Source organism: Limulus polyphemus, unplaced genomic scaffold, assembly GCF_000517525.1.
Source record: "Limulus polyphemus unplaced genomic scaffold, Limulus_polyphemus-2.1.2 Scaffold243, whole genome shotgun sequence".
Taxonomy (NCBI): domain Eukaryota; kingdom Metazoa; phylum Arthropoda; class Merostomata; order Xiphosura; family Limulidae; genus Limulus; species Limulus polyphemus.
In genome coordinates this window covers 669214-686244 of record NW_013665853.1, presented here as the reverse complement: position 1 = coordinate 686244, position 17031 = coordinate 669214, and the positions used below count along the sequence as shown (strand labels likewise).

Here is a 17031-nt window from a genome sequence, read left to right as displayed (position 1 = left end):
TTGAGTAACCATAAACTTTTTGATCTGATCCTTGATGAAAAATCCTGGAGTCTATAGGGAAAAAAAAAGAGTATTAATTTTAAGTGTTATATTAGAAATATAAATTTCTTCATCACAAAATTCCAGACTAACCTTCACAATGTTATGGTAGAAAAGGATCTTGATTTTCTGATTGATCACTCTTAAGCCATCCAAGCAAAGTACTATTGCTTGTGGCAGTGTAAAGAGGACTTTAGGTTGGCTCTACAGAAATACTAAATACAAGTCTAAAGAGGTTATAAAGTCATTATATAGTTCATTGGTTGGGCCACATTCGGAGAACTGTGTTCAGTCTTGGGTTTCTTACCTTATTGGGTTACTAGAATGATACCTGGGATGGAAAAGCTGTCATATGAGGATTGGTTAAGATTTCTGAAATTGTTTTCTCTTGAAAAAACGAAGAGTTAGAGGGAATCTGATTGAGGCATTTAAGGTTGTTAAGGGAATTGATAGTTTTGATGCATCAATATATTTTGTATTAAATGTTGAAACTAGGAAACGTCTAATATAGATTTTAGCAGGGTAGGAATCACTTTTAACTAAGACAGCTTAATTTTCTAACAGGGTGGATGGCTTTTGGAAAGGTGGATAAATATTTGAGTGATAAGAACTGGCTCTGCATTTCTTAGTGTTTAGTTTAATTTAGTAGATAAGTTGGACTGGATGAACCAAAAGGTCCCTTGTCATTTAAAGTTACATTAACCTACCCAATTCTGGCTATTACATCATTAATTTTTTCAGAAATGATAATATCTATCCTTCAGAATGTCCCCGTAAACTACCATATCTCGACTCTTACATCAGTAATTTTTTTATTTTCAGAAAATAATTTACATTACCCACATTAAAAGCAAAAATCTTACCTGTTTATTGAAACCGTGTCGTTCTTCCAAAACAAATACCCTATATATGACCCACGGTAAACTAACAACAGATGAGAACACTGATCCCAAAATTGAAAACATTACTGTTTGAATGATCTAGATTAAAAAGAAAAAACAAAATTATTGAGGAACAATATGCATTTCTTAATAATTATATTAGAGTCTTCTTTTCACCAAAGGTTAAATTGAAAATTCCCTACACTCTCTGCTGTGGACTGCAGTTTCCCCTATTCAAGGCTCATCAACAATGCTTAATAATTTGTTTGAATTACTTAGAAAACTTCATTGCATTAGAAAACTGCAACTGCTTTACTTGGTAAAATGTTTATTCCAGAGTTCTTACACTACACTAACCATCTCGGTACAGGTAGGTCATGACTTTTTAGTTACATTCAAAATTTAATTATATTACCGTGTTGTCACTTTATACAAATAAACTTGGCTTCAAAACGTAACTATAAATCAAATTTGAATATAAGTTCTTAAATTTATAATAAAATATTTAAAAATTCTCTAGTATGAGAATTTGACATTTGCTCTCTAAGCCTTCTTTCTTCTCTAATTTATTTACCACCCATCTGAGAAGTATGAAATTTAACATAATTTACTCATTACAATATAGATATTACTAAGAAAAAGTATAATTTTTATGGCCTTCAACGGTGAAGATAGAGACACAGAAAGTATCAGAAGCCCTCCAGGAGATATTTTGATAGAGGGATCCAGTTTCCTCAAGAACTGATGCAAGAAGTTTGCAGACTCATCAGTACTCTGCAACTCTTTACCACCCCATTCAATCCTAAATGTAATGGACTTTGCAAGAGAGTCAATGGAGTTTTAAAGAGTATGCTAAAGAAGATGTGCCAATAGAGACCACATGACTGGAATAGGTACTTGCAGGCAGTATTATTTGCTTATTGAGAAGTCCCACAAGCAAGTGCAGGATTTTCACCCTTCAAGTTACTGTATGGAAGAACAGTACGAGGTCTGATGCAAATATTGAAAGAACTATGGATGGGAGAAGAAGAGTCAGAAGAAAGTAACACATACCAGTACGTGTTAGACCTCAGAAACTGAGTGGAGGAGACCTGTAAACTCGCTCGACAGAGTTTGTATACAACTCAAGGTATTCAGAAGCATTTTTATGACAAGGTCAAGGATCGACATTTTAAGGTTGGACAAAAGGTCTTAGTTCAGCTGCCCACAGACTACAATATAGAATATAGCTCATGTGAAAATCATTAAATGTGTTAAAATATCATATTTAATTGCAGATATTTTAACCGTTTCTATACGGGTCATGGGTGAAAGGCCATGTCATCGCATTTATTGACTCACATTCAAAATAATATTGACCTACTAATTCATGAATTTATGTCAGTAAGTTTGGTATCAAACTGTAGATTATAATTCATATTTTAATATTATACATTATTCAATTTCTTAATTTAAAAGTAAATATTAAAAAACACAGTTAAAAATCAATTTTGGAAACATTCCCTTATATACATTTACTTCTATATATGACATGAATAACCAATAGAAAGCTCAGAATGTTCCTCTAGTGGGTTTCTTAGCCATTTTAAAGTTTTAGGGTGCCATCTCTTACTTTTGAACCAAGATTTCAAGGAGGTAGGTTGTGTCAGTAGTCTGCTCGAAATTTCATATTTTTTATAGACTCAAATACAGCTTAATAAATTATAGTGGAATTCTATGGTATCAATATAGTAATTTATGATTTTTTGGTTATTCAATTGTATATATAAAACCTAAAAAAAATATTTTGTTTCATATCCTCCATGTGCAAAATTTTAGAAGGCTTAGCAACCTACATCAAGCAGCAACCAATACAAAAGTCATAACTAGAACAGCTAATTGTTTGCTTTACTTCTTTATTTACTGTTCTATATTTTCAGAAAATAACTATATACAAATATATTGTATAATAATTGAAATGTTACTGTATTTTACAAAATACTAGTCCACTACAACACAGCCAAGTCAGGACACTTTGTAAAGACTAAAGGTCAGTTTTATATTATTGTATATGGTAACATGAGTGTAAATGTGCCGCATCATTGTAACTTCTGTATTGTTAGCCAGGCACGGCTGAAAGGTAATATAATAAAAATAATAAATTTATATATGTTATAAGATTTAAGCTATTTAGTCTAAATATTTATGTTTTTGTGTTATAATTTGTTGTCATTCTAGAACAAAAGAGGCATAATAAATATTTATTTCCTAATTTTTATGATGGTTACAAGATCGGTCAAATCTACCGAACCCGTTCAGAAAATAACAGACAAAATAGTTTTTTTCATAAGAAATGTTTGATAACTATCTGGATATTATAAAGATTTCGCGTGTGAAATTTGAAAATTTTCTGATGCATAAAAGTATTTTTAATCTTAAAATGAAAATTACTTTGCATGTTGGAAAAGCTTAATAAAAAAAAATGATATTTTGTGTATGAAAGCATTGTAATGTTTGCTGATAATCTACCAAATTTCGTTAACATATGCTTAATAATTTAAAAGTTATAGCATGGAAACTATAACAAGCACAAAATGGGTACGAGGTCGGTCCCAGGGACCGAGCCTGTGCTGAAAAGAGTTATGTGTGTATATAAACAGCATTTTGGATCTATCTGCTAGGAGACGTACATTAAATATTCAGACCCAATGAAAACATTGGTAACAATAAGTTGCAGTCAAAGGTTATATTTGATTTTATTTTTACTACATAACTTGAATTTTATTTTATTGTAAAGGCAGAAATACTTTTGTGTATCAAATCAGTAATGTTTTTTGTTCAACAATGTCAGTTGAATTCTTAAGTTTTAGTTTAATCTTATAACAGGTATCTGTAGCTCGTACAAAAATCTTTCACATTTTGAATATAGGGAGTCATTCAATACATTATTGATGACAGATAATTACACATCTATGTGCAAAGCAGTTGGTGTATAATCATTATTTGGTTTTCAATAATTCTTACTATAAACTGAAACTTGCAGACAGTTTTAATACAGAAAGATATATAAGAAATGAAACAAATATGCTTCTTAGTTTTATAAAAAAACAACGTACATTCACTAGCTAGTTAATTAAGTTTATTTTTGTGTATTTATTTGTCTAATAAATGTATCAGGAGCTTCTTATACAGGCTAAAAAAAAGGGTTTTTCTAGCTGATAATCTTACCTCATAATCTGGATTAAATCCATAATGGGCACAAATATTACCTGCTACCTTCCACAGGAATGGTATTCCACCACACACAAGAATCACCTACACAAGTTGTAGAGAAAAAAAACAACAAAAACTTTCAATTTGAAATAATTTTTACATAGTGCATTTCAATGTTTTAAATCATGTGTACTACTTGTATAGATTGTAAGAATTAATACTCCGGATTATCACAATAAGTTTCAATCAACTAATTACACAAATAAAAAAAGATTATTAAATTGCAGTTTTAGTAGACCTTAGCATCTTTTCTTGCATCCCATAACTAAATCACAGCTGTGATAACTGATTATATTTCTTCTAATATTTGAAGAAAGATAAGTGCTTACAGTTAAAATGACTTTTAGAATCCCTCCAATATTTGCAGTGAAGCAACTACTTCAATCACATTGCAAAAGCCTTTTAGAATACTTCTCCTCTTTGCATAAAAAATAACTGAATTACACTTATAAGAACTGATTATGATCCATCCATTTCATAACCACCTTAAAATTCTTTCAGCATTTGCATAAACAACAACAAAACAAACAACAACTACAGTTGCAATAACCACCAACATTTGTAATTCTACAAAAATTTATAGAAAGATGAAGAATCACAGTCAGAACAACTATCAGTGATCCAATAAGAAAAAAATAGCTGTTTGATAGTTAATGGCTACTTAGGATCCTTTCCATATCAGTTTCATAAACTGCTTAGGATCCTTTCAATGTTTTCATAACTAAATCACAGCTATAAATCTATACTTTTACAGCACTTACTAATATACGAAAAGCTTTAGCTATAATAAAAAGTCAAAATAATGATATCAAGGATAGAGTATAACCAGTGAGAGAGTGACTCAATTGTAGCTTTAATGGAACACTATCATCAAAGTAGATAATTAGTCTTGGACTCTATGGAAGACTATTCAATAAAAAAATATTTTTTTAGAAATTACAATTAATTTTCTATTTTGTATAACTTTTCAACTCTTTTTTTTTTTACTTTATACATGACCCTTTTTTCGAGTTCCTTCACATTGGATCCCACTTTTTAAGATTTATTTGTGTGTATGTACTCTGGCATAAACATTTCTATGAAACAAAATCATAAGAATGCCAACTGGCAAAAAAAAAAGAATACTTAAACACACCATTTTCCACACAAAATCACGCTCTTTTCCTTCATAAACCAATTCAACAAGTTCTGAAAACAAAATCTGCAGATATATTCTATCATACTAATAAAGAAGAAATATTGCATAATGTTTAACAATTAAATCACAAAACACAAACACAAAAATAATAATTTATTGATTCTAGATTTACAAAGTACTTACAGTGTTTTCCAATTGATCCCAAAGTCCTGCCCAGAATCCAAAATAACTTTTGTCCAACTGATAAGCCCTTGCTTTAGCGAAGGTTTCTGAGTCAATAACACCTGCCAGCTCAGGAGGTACAGATGCAGCATTTTTGTATTCCTTGTGCTGAGTATAAAAACATAATAAAACCATGAACATATAAATACACAGCTAAATATTTTGATATGATCATCCTGTTGTTAAAAGTTACCCTTTTTTTATTCTTTTTGATATTATCAAATCGGTTACACAACTATGTAGTTGTGTGTCTAAGCGCATGTAGAAAGACGTTACAATAACAAGAATCTTTTAGTAATTTTTAGCTTCACATAGATTTAAGTTATCTAAGTTTGATTATTTTAATCTATGTCTTAATTTTTTATGTCTTATCTACCTTAGAAATCAGCCATTTTGAAAGTATAAAGGGATAGATACGTATTAATAACAACTGTAACTGAAACATGACACTAAATTTGTGCCTTTGGTTAAATTATGTAAAACTTGATTTTTCAGAAATAATCTTATAATATCCCTTGTAATTTATTAAAATTCAACATAATAAGTAAGATTACTACAGTCTGATGTAAAACATTTCTGATGTTCAAATCAAGTGAAATCATACAAGTTTAGCATTTTGATACAACTAAATACAGGGTTTTCCATAATTACTTTTTTGTATTTTGAACATATGTAAAGACGTAACTAATGTACATATAAAATGTAGTTTGGAACATTTTATGCCCAATTCATACACTATTTAATGACACTGTTTTCTTCCTTCCTGGTAGCACCCCAGTGTGACGAACTGAACAATGAAAAATACTGATAACACAAAAATTGTTTGTGAAACTGAAGATGTTAGATGTGCTGAGTCACTAATGGTGCATATCTGGAAGTTTACTGATATGTCAATAAAAACTCTGAATTTGGCCACAAGATGTTGGAACTGCATTTTTGTGTGTCTGTTATTGGTTTATTTATAATCAAAATAGGAAAGGTAATTTTGGCACACTCTGTATATTTTATGAAAAATGTTTTACCATAAAACTCTTAAGTGCCAATACAAGATAAACTGTACTTTTACTAACTAGGGCAAGCAAGCAGGCAACTTGCTATTGTCTCAAATTCTGTAAGTTTAAAATAACGTAGCTAATACAGTAGCTTAAACTTCTCTGAACTTTAGATTTCAAACTTACAGTATATTTCATTATGTAAACTATTTTGACAACAACAACAACAAAAAATGTCTGACATGTATGGATTTAGGTTTCCAAAAACTTGTTTAAAATTCAATTAACTTTATCAATCAAGAAACCAGAAATACTTCCAATTTTTCTTTTTGGTCAAAATTTGTAAATCAGGTATCACTCTAGGAGCCTTCTTCTCTACCCTTTCCAACAGATCAATATCCTTATACTTTAATAAGTAGTTCAGATTAACTTGAGGCCTGAATGCATTATTTGCACCATTGTACAAAGATTAATAATTATTGTCAGTCACGTACTAGAATCTTGGTAAATATGTGATTAATATAGAGATTGATCACTGTATAAAGATTTTACTATTCCAGAAAGTTAGTGTTTCAAGAGTGTGCTTTGAGAAGATTTAAAGCTACAGTATTTAGTTGTGTTATGTAATCAGTTTTTTGGTCAGTTATTGTAAGTTAGTCTAGTGTATTTTTCTCTTGTTAAAATAAACAATTTTTAAATTATAGCTGTCTGTAATATTAAGGCACCATTTCACAGATCTTGGATAAAATATCTGTCAATAACACATCCAATTCCTAATGTTAAGTGAGCTGAAGTGTGTTTTTTAGGCTCATCAACAGGAGTGTAAAATCTTAACCCTATGTTTTCTCTCTCATCCATATGTATCCAACACAAGTTTTTAAAATCGGTGTATTGTACTTTCATTATCACATCTGGTTATATGGTTTCTGGGGAATTTCCCATTTGTGTATATGGAGGTATTATCATGTTTGTATTTAAAGAAGAAAGTTGAGTTTATTCTTTTACATGTAGAGTAAAAAGTTTGAGTATTTATTATTATTTTTGTGTGCTACTCATTAGGCATGGTATGGTGAGTCACATTTATTTGTTGTAAGTAATTATTAGTTATAATTTGGTAATGAGTCAATGAATGTGCGAGGAAAATTAGTATATATTATGCTAAATTTATTTGTGTAAGACACGACTCACACGATGCACAGAGTTACGACCATCCAGCAGTTGAGAAGTAAACTTGAATATAGTGATTATTATTGTGAATATATTGTGTTTTGTAGGATGAACACCCAATTATTGGTGATATTTGTATGGAGAAACTACACCACAACTATATTAAACACTTGAACTGCTTCTTAATTTGATTATTTTTTATTGTAGTCTGGTAATATATGAGAAATTGATCAGATGTTTTTTTGGTTGTGATGATGGTCATAACTGTATTATTCTGTCTGTGACATATGAGCAAGTACTAAAATATTACCATCCCTTCTCTTAAAAATATTCATCCTGATGCAGAAAAACACTTGGAGGGACTAGAGACAATTACAAGACTAACAGCCACAAATATAATATGGGAATATTCTGGGGGATATTTGTGTATTAAAATAGACTGTACTGGAGAAATGGGAAATTTGCTGGGAACTTATTTGTTAGTTTTATATAGATTTTGACATAAAATTTGTAAATACCTTATTATTTGTAATAAATTGTAAAATCATTGTTATCATCAATTGCCATTCTGTTTCTATGTGACAACCTGCTTCCTTGCAGATGCTATAACTCCTTGGCTTAATATAACATCTAGGTATCTTATGATATTGGCATTTTTAAACTACTTATATTTATTTTCATGATATGACTGTTTAGTAGTAAAGGATCTCACCAGCTACTCTTATCGTAATACTTAAATGCTGCATTATTACAATTATTCATATCGCATTTTTTACAGCTCGTCTCCCATAAAACCACTTTCAAATTTAGTAATATTCCCCCATACTATGATATATAAGTCAGAAAAATCTTTAATACATTCTCTTAACTTCTAGGTCTTCAGAGGTATAAAAGTTATGGAGCAGTTATTTTTTGACCGGAGCAACGTAGGCAGTACTGATATTAATTGTAATTTGTGGCCTCTCACAATTTTCCATTTCCTCTACAAAATATTGTGACATAGATTAACCGAGACCGATACTTTATTTCCACAAGAATGGCAGATGCCAAATCCTTCACAAAATTGATGCAAACCATGGATACAAGCAAATTCTACTTGACAAAGAAAGTCAGCTACTCACCACATTCATTATACCATTTGAAAGATACAACAGTTTTTCTCTGCATGCCATTTGGATTCTACTTAGCAAAGGAATTATTCCACAAGGGAATAATGACACAAGCTTTTGATGATCTTAAAAAATATTGTTATAACCAATGATGGCATAGTAGTATAGGGCTCCACAGAAAAACAACATGAGAAACAAGTGGAAAAAAACACTGCAAAGGTGCCAAGAAATAAATATATTTGAACAAAAACATATTGGTGTTCAAAATAAAGTTATGTATATAGAACAAAGTATAAGCAAATACAGTTTAAAACCAAATCCAATGAAAATAAAAGACATCGAGGAAATATCAAAAGATAAAATAAGCACTGAAGTACAGTGAACTACCTTAGAAATTCATACTGTAACAAACAATGATAATGAGTCAAATACAATGACACTTGACCAAAAATAGTGAGATTAACATGGGGGAAAAGGAGAGAAAAATACTTTTGAGGAACAAGTATCTACCTTAAGGTTTTTTAATATTGATAACCCGGTAATGATTGAACGTGATGCATAAAAACCAGAATTAGGAGAAGTAATCTATCAGGAAGAAATGACAATAGCTGATGGACGAAGAAAAATGACTGAAACTAAACAAAGGTGTGGTAAACTAAGAAGGAACTTTTGACAACAATATCTGCCATTGAAAGATCTGATCAGTGACAGTTGAATCAAATCATACTTTGCAGGAATCAGTTATGAAAAAACTGCTTGCTGCATTGCCCTGAAGGCTATAAAGAATGATGCTGTTCTATATAAAAACAATTTTGACTTAAGCACAATTAGTTCCACATATTTTTTTAAAAAACTGTAAACATAAAATCAACATAGAAGAATTTAAATTTGATGGTGAGGAACCCACTTTTTAGAAAATAAAAGTCTTGAATGAGTAATGAAGGAAACTTTATTATATACAACATTTCAATGAGATTATATCATCAGGTACCCAATGGTGACATAATCTTGTCAAAATGTTGTGCATTTATAATAAAGTTTTTTTCATTATCCATTCAAGCCATCTCCAAACTTTTATCAACAAAGAGGAAGATGTATGCTGCTACATAAATATTGCCATCAGCAACATTACATAGCAGTATCTGACGCAAGACTTAGAGAAAGATGACACCTTACAAAGTTTCTATGTAAAGTCATACATGGAGGATGGCCAAATTCCAAATAGAGGGTTAAGAACAACACTACTAATTACTGAAATTACAGAGATGAACTGGTTTAAGTGAAAGGATACATACTTAAAGAGGCAGGAAACCATGCTTCCCACAGCTGGGCAATACATCTTGCTACAAAGATTTCATGTTGGTCACATGAGAATGTAGAAGACCAAAGAAAAACAGGGAGATGTGCTATTCTGGCCTAGAATGAATGCTCAAATAAAGGATCTAATCTCAAGATTTGAGGTTTTTCAAGAAAACAGGAGTTTAAATATCAAAGAAACAATGATTTCTCACACCATTCCAATAAGATCTTGGTTACTGGTAGTAAATGTTTGTTTTTTAATGGAACAATACCACAAATTATAACAGTTGATTGCTTTTGGGAATCTCTAAAATCCCAAAACTGGAATACTTCATATCTACAATGCCCAATTCTTCACGTAAAATAGATTTTTCCAAGACACAACATACCAATAAAAACAGATTTCATCATATATCAACAAAAAAGCAAATGGAGAAGAAAAACAGTTCAAAAGATAGATGAGAATGAACAAAACCAAGAAAATAAACTATGTTGAAATTAAAACTCCAAATACTCTGAGTAAACATTTAGTGGAACCACAACAACCAAAACTGTTGGGGCAACCAAGAAAAATCCAGGGAAATGGTTGCAGAAACTCCTACTGCAATCATGACAAACACACCAGCAAAACCAGCTTCTGTAATTCCAGGGTTATCACAAAAACCAATAAGATTAAATAACTACAAACTCTAAAAGGGGTTTTAACGATATGAGTATTATGGAGTTGTGGATAATTAACAATCAATCCCCAAACCTCATAAATGCTAAGGGTGCCCTCTATTTATATTTTTTTAGCAGTCTTTCAGTTATGTGTTGTCATAAGTTAGAAAATTAGACACGATTAAAGAAGTTTAAACCTTATAAACTGTCCTCCTTGATTTCCTTGTACATGGACTAGTATTAGTCTAACAATATGCAACACTGTTAAGTCATTAACCTATTTATACAAAAAGGACTCATGTTTAATTAAAATTAGTTCTAGTTAGATAGGAAGCACTGAAAAGGGAAATCAAGTCTTGTTGTCATTACATGCTTAGTACAGTAAGCTTCATTTTACTGAATTCTCAGCACTTTCATGTATCATGTATTTTTACAGTATCTTTCAGCCTGTACTGTAAAAAGAAAATATATTAATCATTTTAATGTATTCATTTAAACTTCAATCCATATCACAACATCTCACTTATAAGATGTTTTTATACATACATATATATATATAAGGTTGTTAATTATTTTTAAAGATTTTCACACTGATTATAGAATTAGAAAACAGATCTGAAATGTTTGTAACTTAAGTTGTTTTTTTACTCAACCATGATTTCAATACTTCATATATTGACTTCCATCTTATAAATAACTGTAATCATTGCAAAGAGGTCATCTAGTATCAAGTATCTTACCAAATAGGAAATATTGAAGTATCTTTGTTTTTTTTAGGTTCAGAGTGAAATTGGTTTCCCTGAATCACATTTTATCTGTTTTATGTCTGTGACAAAAATCTTTACTAATTTTATTATGACATCTAGGGACAATTATGTTTTTTTTAATGAAGAATAACTTCGCTTAGCTTCAGTAGTCTTGTAAATATTTGTGAGGAGAAACCTATGGACTGGTATTAATCATATTTTTAGTTTGTTACAGGTTTCTGTACTATCCTGTCATATATGTATACAACAGTTTAGAATTTAAAAAGCAAATTAATCCTAAATTGTTGTACCTGAAGATGTCTATGATACTAAATGAAGGAGTAATTTGAAAATGTCTTAAAAAAACACAAACAAGCCGAATTAGAAAGATTAGTCTCATGCGAGAACAATCAATTAGGAATGTAAACTATTAATGTGTCCAATGATTAACAGAATTAGCAAATTCCACTTATCACCCACTCACTAATGAAGTAATCATCAGAGTCTAATTTTGTTGGAAAGTGGAGGGCAAAAAAAAAAACCCAAGTGTTAGGAAACCATGGAAGTAATGTATATTACTACTAATGATGAATCTTGTCTGTGGCCACAAAGTTGGCTTTCTGAAAATTAGAAAATAAAATGTCATTTATTTTTATCTCAACATACATGAAAACATAATTTTAATATTTCAAAACAAAACTGACTAAACTCCAGTTAAGACAGTTTTATTTCTCTAACAGGGCGACTGGCTAATGGAATGAATTTCCTTTAGTAGTAGTGGAATTCGGCATTTTAAAAGGAGAATTAATACTTCCTGAAAAATAAAAGGTGAGTTTAGATCTTACTAAAGTAAAGGGTAGATGTGTAGGTATCTAAATGCTCCCTTGCATCCATATATATATATATATATATATGTATTGATTACTCTTACGAAAATGTTCTCCTACTTTCAACTCTTGCATCTGTATCCTCATTATTGACTAACAATATATCTAAAAAGGCATAACCTGTCCCCCCTCCCCTTCAAACAGTTCAAGTAACCTTTCTATCCCCAGACTCATCCTAGGGATAGCCCTCCTCTGAACTCTGTTCAGCAAGTCGACATCCTTTCTTAGAACTTAGATAACATGACAAACTGTACACATTATTATAAGTGAGGCCTAACTACTGATTTGTATAGATAAGTAACTCTTTTTGACTTGTATGCTGTATCATAATGAACACGTTTCTGAATTATGAACATACACTGTTACTGTTAGCTTTACTAATACTAATAGCAACAACATACTGCTTTGATGGCTTGAGTGACTTATCCATCACTATGCCAAGATCCTTTGAAGTTTTCTTCATTCACACTATTTAACCATTTGGGGATACTTATTTCTACTTCTTTTTGTAAAAGTTCACCAAATCTTACAACTACAACTAAACATTAACACTCAGTAACACTAACAGTAAGTTATAGCTATTTCTTTGGAAGTAGAATGATATGTTTATTTTTTGTTAGTGTCACACTCAACTTTACTCCAGTACACACACACACACACACACACACAAGATATTAATAAAACTATATACACACACATATATAATATATATATATATATACATATATATATAGTAATTAAACATACATTTACATTGTACTTGTAGTAGCACTATTGCTAGTTTTCGTTGTAACCGGTTGGAATTAAATGTGAACTACAATATAGTCTAGTTTCTAAATTCAACTACTAATGGGCGAGTACTTGTACTAGTGGCAATAGTATACAAAAGAATGTCGGATGTCTTTTATAAATTATAATAAGTAATATCTTACCTGTCTATATGAAAGATAATTCTCCCAAAAATATACTATCCACAAAAACGTGAGTATAAAGATAAATATCCCATTTTCAGACCAATATGGTTTAAAAGTGGTCGCTAATTTATTTAAAGTTACCAATCCCCACTCCATCTTCCACAAACGTACTGTGTAAAACACCGTTGGGCAATAAAAGAAGCGCTTTCACTCTAGAATTTTTGAAATCCAAGCACTGTGTATGAAAGTCCTAAGAAAATTCCTGCAAAATCAACTAATAATTCTGAAATATGTCGGGGAAGATTCCAGTGTTTATTGAAAACATTTTTTTATATAAATTAAAAATATTTTCTATGCTTTATAATTGTAAAACCCACTTGTTAATTCTGTCATCCAATATGAAAATGATGAATTAAAATAATTCATTAAAATTGAAAAGTTGTATACACAAATTACATAGTTAAATCCTAAAAACTAGAGTAAGTTATTTTTGGTTCTAGTTGCAATGTGATCATATAGATAGAAACCTGGTTTTACTTTGCGTTAAAAGAAATAAGGTTTCTCTAAAAAGGTATTTATTCATAAAGAAAAATAAAGTTACACATTCTTTATGGGATTACAAAGTAGCATGAACAAAAAAGCTAATTAACTTGTTATTAGAACAGTTATTCATTTTTAGTACTTATTGTAATTGTGTTCTTATATACTCAAAAGCTCAACTTTGCATTGTAGTACAGGACGGTACTATATGTTTGCTAAACTGTTAGTTAACATGCAAAATATGTTTGTTTGTTTGAAGTTAAGCACAAAGCTACACAATGGGCTATCTGTGCTCTGCCCACCACAGGTATCAAAACCCGGTTTTTAGCGTTGTAAGTCCGCAGACATACCGCTGTGCCACTGGGGGGCGGCAAAATATGTAAGTTTTCGAAATTTCTATTTCTATTCAATTTGGACGCAAAGAGTCGCTCAAGTAAGCAACAAAACTTCTTACCCTAGCTATAAGCAGGACCAGATTTACTAACTGATCTTTTTTTAAGCATGTTTTCTTATAGAAAAGATAGTTATGACTTCACTCGTGAAGTTGGCGAATTGTGTAATTGCCCAGACTTCAAGGTACCTGTGTTAAAGATTGAAAAATATCAATGTTACACGGACAATATATGTACCGTAAATAGTTTGATTTTGTTGATGTTATTGCATTTTGACATTTAAAGTTAGAATCTCCCTTGTTATGCAATTTTAAAAACTCAGACTTGTTTCAGTAACTTGTTTTACTTTGAGAGGTTTATCTTGTTTTAACACTGAGTTTTAACTTTCTCTTTCTTACAGGGGAGCGACCTCACATTGAAAATTTATAAAGGAACCAATAAATTTTTATTTTCAAATCCTCGATATCTTTCATGCAACTTCCACACCTTCATTGTATTTGTTTCAATAATCATTATTTCGTGCATTATGTGTGGGGAATGACACTTTATTTGAGACGAACTCAATTTGATATCAGTGAAGCACGAACCCATAATCTACAACTCGGTATTTGTTGGACTCCCCTGTTTAGCGTACTCTAGCTACACATTTACTCTGCTGAAAATCCATGAAACATCCAATAATATGCCCTTAAAATAAATAAAGTTCCTATCAAAACATGTTTATTTGCAATGTAAAATTAAAACAAGATATTTTTCATGGGATTACAATAAATAATTAAATAAACATCAGGATTGTTTTATTTAAGTTTGGAAAACAAATGGATGGCAATGCACTTGTGATATTTTCAGATTCATTAATCTCCTTCAGAGTAAACAGGTAGGGTCCGCAAAAACAGGAGATGTGTTGGGTACTATGTCATGGAGTAAAGATTTGATTTTTTTTTTTCAACTTCGACCAAGTCTAACACAGAGAAAGAGCCTGGACACCAAATTCCACAAGTCAACAACCTGTGTTAATAAACAGACAAAATTTAAGTAAATTTAACAAAGGTAGATGTTTCTAATATGGTCTAAAGAACTGTATGGAAAAGAGTAGTGAGACCTTTAGTAAATAAAAGGCTAACAAATGTTAAACTGGAATTAATGTGTGCAAAGCTACAATTAACAAAAATTAGTTATCTATAAATCTTTATCTCAAACAAGAGCATTCTAAGAAAATATAAATCAAACAAGGAAAAACATAGGAATACGTACAATATTCTCTCTCTCTCTCTCTCTCTCTGTTTAATTGCACATACTATTCACATGACCTGCAGGACACTCAAGTCAACAAGGATGTGTTCGTCCTCAAGAAATCACCCTGGTTACAATGAGAAACAATCACTTCCATCAGCCAATAACATAGCATTAAAACAAACGAAGTTTCTATCAAAACTTGTTTATTTGTAATGAAAAAATAAAACAAGATATTCTCCATGGGGCTACAGTCAATAAATAAAAAAATATCAAGTTGTTTTATTCAAGTTTTGAAAACAAGGGGATGACAATGCAATTGTGGTATGTTCTGATTCATCGATTTCTTTCAGAGTAAACAGGTAGGATCCGTAAAAACAAAATATTTGTTGAATAGTACGTTATAGAGTAAAGGTTTGATTTTCATAAACATCGACAACTCCTGACACATAGAAAGAGACTGAATACCACATTACACAAATCAACAATATGTGTAATATTTCATGCGACAACAATCTTCCCTAATGGGGAACACCAAAACATCTTTGATGACTCTCCCCATCCTATGAATAAAAAAAGTGAGAGAAATTTAGTGACTCTCTCTCTCACGAGTAATATTATAATTTAACATCAACATAAAGTACATATAACGAAAGAGACAGAAACCATTTGATACCTTCCTGTACCATGTTTTCCTCCCCTTCTTTAACTTCAGGCTGACCCTAGTTTAAAACTTGTTTGTTTATGTTTTTGAATTTCGCGCAAAACTATACGAGGGCTATCTGCGCTAGCCGTCCCTAATTTAGCAGTGTAAGACTAGTGGGAAGGCAGCTAGTCATCACCACCCACCGCCAACTCTTGGGCTACTCTTTTACCAACGAATAGTGGAAGTGATCGTCACATTATAACGCCCCCACGGCTGAAAGGGCGAGCATGTTTGGTGTGACAGGGATTCGAACCCGCGACCCTTAGACTGCGAGTCGAGTGCCTTAACCACTTGGCAGTTTAAAACTTAAAGACCTCTTATTGTTTTCCATTCTGCCTGTATGTATTGTGAAACAAATGTTTTTACAGAATCATGATATAAAATACAGTTTAGTTTAGATATTATTGATTAATTTATTTTTGTGAGTGAACATTTTATTAATGTTTAGTTTTGTTATAATAAGAGTTAAAAGCAAATGATTGTAGGGAGTTTTGTTAATAATTCATTGATATTGAGACTATCAAACGTCACATGCAATACGCTGACGTCGAAAATATAGAAGGCAGACAGACAATTAAATAATAAAGATATAAATAGCGTGAGACGTGCTGAAACAGCCTACAGATAATAGCAAAAGAGAGCAAAATTACAAGCAAGAAAAGTTCGGCGTGAAATTAACTACCGTAGAAGTGATAGGCCTAAGGTATAAATTGTTAGAGTAAGACTAACAGGAAAAGGAAATAACAAAAATAATTTATTCCGTCAAAGCGTGGTTCTATAGTAATTGAATCAGCCTGAGTGCACTTTGACAAAAGGAAAAGAGGCTCTTCAGAAGAAAGAAGACCAAACGATTA

At 31.1% G+C, this 17031-nt stretch overlaps 1 protein-coding gene across 1 annotated transcript in view; it reads right to left on the bottom strand.

Moving 5' to 3' along the window:
* The window catches only part of LOC106478711 (CAAX prenyl protease 1 homolog), a 19331-nt gene extending 5796 nt beyond the window's left edge, over positions 1-13535 (bottom strand). Inside the window, exons 1-5 of the mRNA XM_013939273.2 lie at positions 13325-13535; positions 5494-5640; positions 4128-4214; positions 903-1019; positions 1-51 (exon numbers count right to left, since the gene is read on the bottom strand). Of these exons, the coding sequence (XP_013794727.1) occupies positions 1-51; positions 903-1019; positions 4128-4214; positions 5494-5640; positions 13325-13462 (540 nt within the window). The 5' untranslated portion in view covers positions 13463-13535. The remainder of the gene's footprint in view (positions 52-902; positions 1020-4127; positions 4215-5493; positions 5641-13324) is intronic.
* Between the last annotated feature and the right edge of the window lie 3496 nt (positions 13536-17031).